Source organism: Pinus tabuliformis, chromosome 4_2 (genome assembly GCF_031772625.1).
Source record: "Pinus tabuliformis cultivar Carrire ecotype Pingquan chromosome 4_2, CPIR1, whole genome shotgun sequence".
NCBI classification, from domain to species: domain Eukaryota; kingdom Viridiplantae; phylum Streptophyta; class Pinopsida; order Pinales; family Pinaceae; genus Pinus; species Pinus tabuliformis.
In genome coordinates this window covers 1112728128-1112738657 of record NC_142304.1, presented here as the reverse complement: position 1 = coordinate 1112738657, position 10530 = coordinate 1112728128, and the positions used below count along the sequence as shown (strand labels likewise).

The 10530-nt window shown below is 34.2% G+C and overlaps 1 protein-coding gene across 1 annotated transcript; it reads right to left on the bottom strand.

Annotated features, from left to right (window-relative positions):
- Positions 1 to 8987: 8987 nt before the first annotated feature.
- On the bottom strand, positions 8988 to 10254 carry LOC149173570 (protein JINGUBANG-like). The gene has a single exon (XM_089426739.1). The coding sequence runs from the start codon at positions 10230 to 10232 to the stop codon at positions 8988 to 8990; it is 1245 nt and encodes a 414-aa protein (XP_089282865.1). The 5' UTR covers positions 10233 to 10254.
- Positions 10255 to 10530: the final 276 nt, after the last annotated feature.

Sequence of the window (10530 nt, the reverse complement as noted above, 5' to 3'; positions counted from 1 at the left end):
TCAAGCAAGAACAGTATATTAGCAGGAGAAATTCAAAGTTTATTATTCGAGATATAGATCTCAAGTTCTTATCACATCTATTTCATCAATGGCATTCTATGGTTTCAGGCTTGAGTATGCCCTTGATGGCAGCTCAAACTATATAGCTTGGAAGGATCGCATGGAGGCAGTTTTGGAAGACAATGGCTTTAAGGATTTCATTGATCAAGAAATCCCTAAGCCTACTAACAAGACTGAGCAGGTGGAATGGAGGAAGTGTGTGGTTAGAGCTAGGAGAATTCTCTTAGAGGGAGTGCGAGATCACATTGTCTTGAGCCTCCATGGGAAGGACTCTCCGCATGCAATGTGGAAAACATTGAAAGATTTATATCAGAATAGCAGTGATCAGAGGAAGCTGGCATTGAAGGACAAACTTCGAAAGATCAAGTGTGAAAGGGATGAGACGATCTCTATGTATGTAACCAAGCTAATCACATGCAGGGATGAGCTTGCAAGTGTAGGGGTCGTGACATCGGATGAGGATATGGTGAGTCTAGCACTCCTTGGCCTTCCTAAGAGTTGGCATAACTACCAGGACTCGGTGAATGGAAGAAAGAAACTGCCAGATTGGGAACGACTATGGTTGGATTTGATGCAGGACGAGATTAGACGGAGCACCAGAGACAGTTCTTCATCCATGCATGATAAGGAGAACTGTGCCTTAGCAAGTAAGGCAAAGAAGGGGAAGGAGAAGGTTTCTCTTTCAGAATCCAATTCTTCCAATGAGGGGAAGAAGGTTGACAAATCGAAAGTGTGAAACTTTCGTTGTCATGAGGTGGGCCATTATGCTGCAAATTGTCCACAGAGGAAATCCAAGAAGGGATTTGGGGAAGGATCTGAAGGTGAGGCACTTGCTTCACAGTTTGAGTTGGATTTCACACTCTTTGCATGCATGGTTTCATCCATGGTGGGAAGTGGTTGGTTTCTTGATAGTGGAGCTTCTTTCCACATGACTAGCGACAAGAGTTTGTTCTGTATTTTGGAGGAGAAATATCTCCAAATACTCATAGCGATGGGTAATGATGAGAAGTATAGTGTCTCAGGTGTAGGCACAGTTATTTTTCAGAAGGAGCATGGAGCTCCCCTTACCTTGACCGATGTCAAGTATGTACCAGGACTGAAGAGAAACTTAGTGTCGATCACGATGCTGGAAGACAGAGGCTATGATGTAGTCTTCAGTAAGGGAAAGGTTTTCCTTAGACACATCATCACTAGATAGGTGAAGCAAATTGGTTCACGGGTTAAGAACCTGCATGCTCTTGAGGTTCAAGATGCATGCAAAACCTTGAGCAGCAAGGCAATTGATGGAGACTTGGTGGTTGAGAGGGAGGGTATATTACCTCTCAACATGCAGAGCCAAAAGAAGTCTCAGACGATTGTGGAGGAGCCACGATTGGTGCAGCAGCTTCAGGAGGTTGTGGAGTAGCCACAACAGGGGAAGCTAAGTGGAGATCGAGTAGAGACATCTACTCATACATAGACCTCCAGTAGGGGGAAACTTTGAGCTAGGTGGGCTGAGGGATCACATGTATCCATAACTCCAAGTAGGAGGTGGGGCGATATAGAGTGATCATCCCAAGGAGGAGGGGCAGGATCCTTGAGGTACCCAACCTCTTAGATGAGACCTTACTACAGGAGCCCCAATGTGGAGTAGCAAGAACTGACTGATTGGTTAGAGACAGATGCGGATGGAGTGACTGAGAGAGTGACAGTGTAGGGAATCCCAGGACAATGCATAGCTAGCAGGCTACAACAATGCGAGAGGCACAAGTGTTTTGCACAGTGCTAGGTGGCACCGAGAGGTGTGCAATGGTGTGAGATGCATGGAGATGTTAAAGTAGCGCAGATGTTAGAGAGGGAGCACTTGTAAGCAGCAGGTAGAGCTTCAGCATTAGAGTATGTTCCTAGCCCAACAGAGTGGTCAGTTGGGAGTGTTTTTGTTCCAAGTATTGTTGGAGCAAGTGGACCGGGTAGATATGTTGCATGCAGAACATTCCAGAGTTACAAGATCGGTTCAAGAGAAAGCCTTTCTTGTTGAGAGGGAGTGTTGAAAAATGTGCAACAAGAAATGTTAAATTTAGAATGTGCTAAAACTAGAATGTCTAAAAATAGAAGTTTGGCTAGTTAGGTCATTGGCCACATTGTGTGAGGTGAAACTGCTAAAAGTAGAAAGTTCTAAAAATAACATTTCTGGGTCCCTTCCTATTTATAGCAGTCCCTAGTCTATCTATAGGAAGTGAAATTAATTTTGGTCTTAACAGCAGTTGGAAATATTAATTAATTAATTCAGTTGAGTTAATTAGTTAAGGAAATTCGAATTTGAAGTCTTTGTGAGCATGCACATGAGTTGTCCCATTGATTGAGGAATTTATCCTTAAATTCCTCCACTGATTAAGGGAATAAGTATGAGTTCTATAATGAGAGAATCAGTTGACTTAGTTCTAACTAGTCAAGTCCAGTTAGATTATTTTAACAAGTTGTTAAAATTATAAAATATAGTTTGTTAATGATTGCATGCATGTGACAACTATTATTTTAGATAACTGAGAATTCACTCATGGATAATTGTTGCATGTCAGTTCTGTCAGAGACCCAGTTGAGATCAGATATGGGACAGTGTACTATCAGATGCTTGACTATTTCTAGTAAGTAGTTTTTGCATGGTTGAGGAACTAGTGTCCTCAAGGATTGCGTAGTTGGACCACTGGTTAACTTGGTATGTTTGGAATTAATTGCATCTAATTTTGCTATTATTTCCTAAGTAAACTGTGCAAGGAAATAGGGATTGGACCATAGGTAAAGCCTTTATATACAGGGCTTGGTTGGTTCATGAAATATATCTTCATATCTTCATAGTTCATTAAGAATTGAATAGCTTGAGGGCTAATTCTTTTTGTATTGTGAAGAGGATTTCCACTTGATTGATAATACATGGTTGGGGTTTTATGCTGGTGCTTTCCGCTGGATATATCTTGTGTTATGTGTGATTATTTCTCTTGACAGTTATGCATGTTTCTACTTGATGTTGCTCATGAATTCTATTATTCTTCCGCTTAATGTTTTGTAGAAGTAGAACAAGTATTATGCTTTAGGACATTGCATATATCAGTTTGTTCTACAGGTGAAATTTCTACAATACCATCAAGGAAATTCATGTGTCCATGCTCCTGCCTAAGAAGTTGTTGTCATCTTCCATTCTACCACCCCCCTTGAAATTCATGAAGAAATCCTTATTGATAAGCTTTTTCAAATTTTGAAATCCAAGAGGAGGTAGTTAATTGGGTTCATGACCCTGGCCATACTAGGGGAAGATGAATCCAGTGCCTAAACTCCATCATCCTCCATTGGCAAATGAAAACTCTTCTAGGTAGGATCTTGAAATAAAATCATGAAGACCATAGTGATATCAACTCTTCTTTGAACCAAATCAAGCGAGTGCAATGATATCAACACTCTTGTATTGCTAGATTGGATGTCCAACAAGCTCACCTTGAAATTCATCTTCAATGTGACCTTAAACTTCCTACTCTAGTTGGTACAAGCACTTAGGACCTAGTTCCAGTTACCTTCTCAGACTCTTAATGTCATGCTATGCCTTGTAGCCGTTTTTTAATTTATTTATGTAGTCCAATGTATGGTAGTTTTAAGTACTTTCTAAGGATCAAATACATTTTTACTTTACATTACTTGAACTCCAGTTAATGGTCAATAGATCTGGTTTCCCTAAAAGTAGATTGAGGCTGAGCATTACATGAACAATGATATTTTACTATGAATGACCTATCATTGACCTATTTTACTATCATTTCAACATGGAACATATTTGAGTTGTCACTTTATATATTATGGAAACATATCATAGAGACATTTAGTTGTAGTGCATTCTTTATGGTTTCCTTATGAAGCATCTCCTTAAGGATTTTTCTATGTGATTTAGAGTTAAATACTCTCATTTAAGAAAAAAAAATGTTATTATTCATTTAAAGCACACTAAAATTGAAGACGTATAATTGTTCTTAATTGTTAATTTGTGTTTCCCCATCTCCTTAAGGATTTGTCTATGTGATTCCAAGTTAGATACACTCTCTTTTAGAAGGATAAATATTGTTACTTCTTTGGAGCACAATAAGAGCTGAAGACATACAATTATGCTTGATTGTAACTTTGTAATTTTTTGCATTTTTGAAACCCAAAGACCCTGTAACTTTGCAATCTTTTGCATTTTTGAAACCCGAAGACCTTGTAACTTTGTAATTTTCTCGCGTTATATTTTTGTATTGGATAGAAATATTTTTTTTTTTAAATAAAATATATTGGGAAAACCAATGTATATAAAAACTATTTAGTGATGTTGTAAATTGAAGGATTAAAATTCGGAAATGAAAACTTGAGACATGGTTACTTAGTTAGAGTATATAGCCATTTTCATTTTGGGATATCCTTTGGCACATCAAAGGTAGAGAAGTGGAAAAGTAAATATAGTTTTTATAATAAAAAATGTAGTGTCTAATATTATTTACACATAAATATATGATTATATTTTATTTTTTTGTAAGCTTGGTAGGACTCTCCGATTTTCGAGTTTTACATGTCCATTATTCACCCCGCTACTGGGGAGGGTAGCACAAGATTCGAACCCAAGATCTCTGATTTGATGAAACTTCATTCCACGGCCATCGTCACTTGAGCTACCCTAGGCAGACTTATGATTATATATTTTAAAATCAACATGTTAATAGAATATTTTAATCATATTTAAAAATAATTTTCATATTTAATTAAATTTAGTACATTTTAAAATGCATAAAATATTATTAATGTAAGTAAATGTAATGATATTGATTAATATAGTTAAGAATTAAATTTGACTAGTATTTATGTGTATTTTCCTCATTTAGTTATTAAATACATATCATTTTAAAATATGCATATTAGTTATCATGGTTACACCATCAATTTAATGGGTGACACACACACAATTCCAAATAAAGTTATAGAAAATAAAAGAAGCAAGTGATCCTGCTAGCTGAGACTCAAAGATAATCATTGCACTATGTTGCATCCATAATAATGAGACTTCAAGATGAGGCTCCAAAATAAGTATATAATGCCATATAATGGGTCTTTGGACTTGGTAGATGAAACTCATCTCCATCTTCATTCACATCGTGCAAGCCTACACTATACACACTCAACATAAAGCTTGAATATTGAAGCATAAAGCTTAAAGGCTGAGAGTGGGACTAACAAGGCATGTCTACACCCATGGGCCATTGGTATTCTACATAAAACATTAATGCATCAAGATAGAGTAGTGAAATTGAAGAGTTTTTTAGTTTTCCAATATAACTAATGAAACTAAATTTTCTTGTTTGTCTAGGTGAAATAGTGGTTTTCCATTTGATTTTATGGAGTTTCTTTAGAATTGGTACATTGGTGATAGATCTCAGTTTTTATGGAATGGGTCTATTTATTAGTTTAATTATAAAACAAATATATTTTATGGTTGGATATGGAAATCTCAAATGTGTGGTGACCAAGGCTATGATGCATTCAATACATTCATGCTTGAGTTTGAACACAAGAGACTATGGGCCTTTTAGATTATTCTGGCTAGAAGATATGAGTTCTTTAGAAATGCATACCTTGTATATTACTATCACTTGAAATATTAGAATCCTTCCAAATTTCTATTTCAAAGTGGGTTCAAGGTTGTTTTATTATTTATAAGGTCCTCCTTTAGTCCTATTGATCATATTGAAAGTTGAGATCATTTGTTTTTATTCAAAATACATTATAGGTAACGGGTTTGATCAAGTTACTTGAAAACTTTTCAAGATTAGTTTAACTTAATTTCTAAAATATTTGAAATTACAATAATGGTGACTATACGTAATCGCACGAAATCATTGGCTTATTTGGCTATATAAATGGATTAGGTTAATTTTTTTTCAAAGAAAAAAAATCTTATATATTCATATAAAAAAAATTATAATTTTTGTAGTAACTTATCTTAAGAGTAGTCATTCCTCCTTTCTATCCTTCAACAAAATAATTTTCTAAAACTAACATATTTGATTTTTAAAATTACAAAAATTTGATAAAAAAATGAATTTCCTTGTATAAAAATTTAAAACAAAAAACCAAAATAGTCACAAATACTATTAAATATATTTAATTTTTCTAAAATTAATATAAAATATAAAATATTAATATTAATAATTTTACTTAATGAAAAAGTAATTTATAATTAATCTAAAAAATATTTAGAGCACAAATTATACAAAAGTTATATTACTTTAACAAAGACACGAATACATATCATTTAGATATTAAATACATAATTTTTAAATAATAAAAAAATAAAATGGAAAAATAAAAAATAAAATGTGCTAGATAAACCATTAAAAAAAACAAACTGCTAGTCATAAAAAAAAAAATTGGGTAGCAGATAGGATTGCTATCAAATTTATGCCCGCACTGTGAATCAACGCAATCACTACTCATAATTTTCGCTTTTACTTTTATTTTATAACAAGAAATGATAATTTGGCAAGCTTGGCCATTAATATGGAGAAAAGAAAAACAAAAAATTATACAAGATTAAATATCATAAACAAATAATTTATACAAGATTAAATATCATAAACAAATAGTCTGCACATGTGATGTTGGTCTTTTAGTAGATCCACTATATTTACATAGTTTCCCAATGTATGGGAAGTTACATCGCCCCCTTCAACCATCACATGTCCAGAATATTTATCAAATTGTAAACCATACCAATGCATTTAATCATGCCCTAACTTCACCATGTATTTTTTATTTAATCATCAAATTCAAATCATGTTAAAATATTCACATTACTTATCATAGTTACACTATCAATTTAATAGATGGCACACATACATGGAATTCTGGAAGAAAATAAAAAAGCAAGTAATCATGTTAAGTGAGATTTTAGGATAAGCATTGTATTATGTTGCATTCATAATAATAAGATTTCAAGATAAGTATATAAAATATTTTATAGTTTGCTAGAGGAAGTTTATCTCTATCTTCATTTACATCAAGCAAGTCTACACTATATACACTTAAACTTAAAGGCATCATCAAGCTTAAAGTTTAAGAAAAACTAACAAAGCATGTCTACACCCATGAGCTATTGATATTCTATATAAAACATTAATGAATGGGGATAGAGTAATGAAATTGAAGAGTTTTTTAGCTGTTTAATAGAAATAATGTAATTAGATTTTCTTGTTTGTCTAGATGAAATAATGGTTTCCCATTTGATTCTGAGAGTTTTTATGGAGTTTCTATAGAGTTGGTACATTGGTAATAGATATCAGTTTTTATTAAATGGACTTATTTATTAGTGTGAATAGAAAACAAATATATTTTATGGTTGGATATGGAAATCTCAAATGTGTGTTGAACAAGACTATGATGCATTCAATACATTTGTACTTGAGTTTGAACACAAGTGGATATGAGCCTTTTAGGTTATTCTAGCTTCTATTATTGTGGCTTGTTAGAAGATTTGAATTTTTAAGAAATGTATCCCTTGTATATTATTATTACTTGAAAGGTTAGAATCCTTCCAAATTTCTATTTCAAAGTGAGTTCAAATTTGTTTTATTATTTATAAGATCTTCTTTTAGTCATACTGATCACATTGAAAGTTGAAATCATTTCTTTTTATTGAAAATACATTATAGTTAATGGGTTTGATCGAGTTACTTGAAAACTTTTCAAGATTAGTTTAACTTAATTTGTAAAATATTTGATATTATATTAATATTGATTATACATAATTGCACCAAATCATTACGTAAATTGGCAATAGCAATGAATTAGATTGATTTTATTTAAAAAAAATAAAATTATATATGAATGTGGAAAAATTTATAAATTTTGTATCACATCAAGTTACTTGAAAAAAAAAGCACCCGAGTGCATGGATCGCGCGGTGGGGGTTGTCGGCTTTCTCGCACCTCATCCGTGATCGACTCCCCTCAATGTGTTGCTGCGAGGTCAGCTATATACCGGAGTATATTGTGGTTTCATGTGACTGTCAATGTGATTGCTGATGTATACAGCTATGTGACTATATGTATATATGTAAAAAAAGAAGACCAATATCTCGCTTCTTCTGGGAACTAGCCCTACCCATTTAAAAAAAAAAATTACTTGAAAAAAAAAACCTTGATATTAGTCATTCCTATTTTCTATTCTATCACAAAGCCATTTTTCAAAATGAGCTTGCTTCACTTTTATAATTACAAAACTTTAACAAAATTTGACTTTTCCGCTATTAAAATTTAAAACGGAAAACCAAAAATACTTTTAAATATATTTATTTTTCCAAAATAATATAAAATATATAAAATATTTAAATTAGTCCTATTATTTAATTAAAAAATATTTTATAAATAACTTTAAATTAAATAAATTAAAATTATTTAAAAAACAGAACACAAGCATTTATATTAAAAAAAATGTTTTTATACTAAAACAAATACATAATATTTAAATGATGGGAAAAAAATAGAAAATCAAATGTGCGGAGGAAAACAATTTTATCCCAAAAAAATATTGGTCATAAAAAAATTGCTGAGCCGATAGCAATGCCAATCAAATTTATACCACACTGTGAATCAAGACAATAACTAACCATAATTTTCGCTTTTATTTTATTACACGAGATGATAATTCCTGTAACTAGGCAAGCTTGGCCATTAATATGACCAAAAAAAACCAACCATTTATACAAGGTTAAATATCATGAACAAATTGTCTGCACATTCGAAGCTGTTCTTTCAGTCGATCCACTCTATTTTAGCATAGCTCCCCAATGTATGGGAGTTTACAGCGCACCCTTCTACACTCACATGTCCCAGAACCTTTGACACTTTTTTATGAAATTGTAAACGATACCAATGCAGTCATGCAACCTCTGTGAACATCTCCGAAGAAGAAGAATGTGACCATGCCCTAATTTCCCCATCCAAGCTTCCACTATAGATAACATACCCCATAATTTCATCAAGACAGGCTGCAATAGACTTCACAGGGCTCCTATGGCCATTCAAAACTGCTATGCAACAGCTCTGGCAAACACTCATTTCCCTCCTCCAAATCCTTACAGTCCTATCAGCAGACCCGCTGCAAACCAATTCTGAATTAACAATGGCCAAGCATAGGATAGCCTGCTTGTGACCTCTCATCAAACCAGAAGCACACATTACATGTTCATGCTCAAATGGTTTGGAAGCATTAATCATTTGTCTCTCCCAAACAATAATGGCTCTGTCACAGCCCCCTGAATAAAGAACAGAGCCATCAGAACTCAGTGCAAGAGCATTAATGGCAGATTTGTGTTTCTCTAATACAGTCACAGCAACATGCCCAGTCTTGCATCTCTTCCACACTTTTATCTTGCAATCAGCAGAAGCAGTGTATACAAAGCCATCATCTGAGACTGCAATTGCATTGATGGCATCATCATGGGCTCTGAAGGATTCCTCACAGATTGACTCTGACTGAGATAACCTCCATACCTTCACTGTTCTATCCCAGGAAGCAGAATATAGCCACAAACCGTCTCTTGTTGCAGCAAGGGAGGATATTGCATCTACATGTTGTATCCACAGACATTTCTTGTGTCTTCTCACTTTTACAAAATTGTCAGGCCTTATCAACTTCTTCAAGCAGTCCTTAACTGAAGGCATTGTGCACACAAGCTTGTCATGATGATCAGACTTCTGAGAAATTTTCCAGACTCTGATCTTATGGTCCTTGTGGGCACTGAAGATCTTGTCACCAACAACACTGATGGCCTTCACAGCTCCATAGTTGCTGCACCCATATTTCAGAGGACTCAGTTCACTGCTTTGAGAGTGATGAAGCTGCCATGCTTGAATGCCCTCATAAGACCCACTGTAGAGGACACTTTTACAGTTTCTTCTTCCTGTTACAGCCAAAGATAATACTTGACCTGCATCACCCTGGACTCTAATGGAGGATATGCATCTGTAACCATTTTGTCCATAATTTGAATCTAGGTTGGATAGATATCTGAGTGAAGGAGTGGAGCACATGCTCCTGAAACTTGACATTGAATGACTCATCAAATCAGAATTAAAGCTTGATGAAACAAAACTTGACGAGCAAAAACTAGAGTCAGACATGTGTAATGAGGTGCTTCTTGAATCATTTGGGACCGCCATGGAATTAAAATCACAGGAGCTCTCAGAATCCAAACACCTCATTTGGTTTCGTTGGATCTCCTTTGGTTTTCAATTGCAGGGATCAATTATAGCATTGGGAGGCCGAGTTCATGGATTATATAATGTAATTTGAGAGGCCGAGTTCACGAATTATATAATCTAATTTATAAATTTTGAGTGAACAGTTCCATACAGGAATATTTGTGATTTTTGATTTATATTTTAACGTTGAAGTGCTCACTTTAGTGGTTATGTCAAA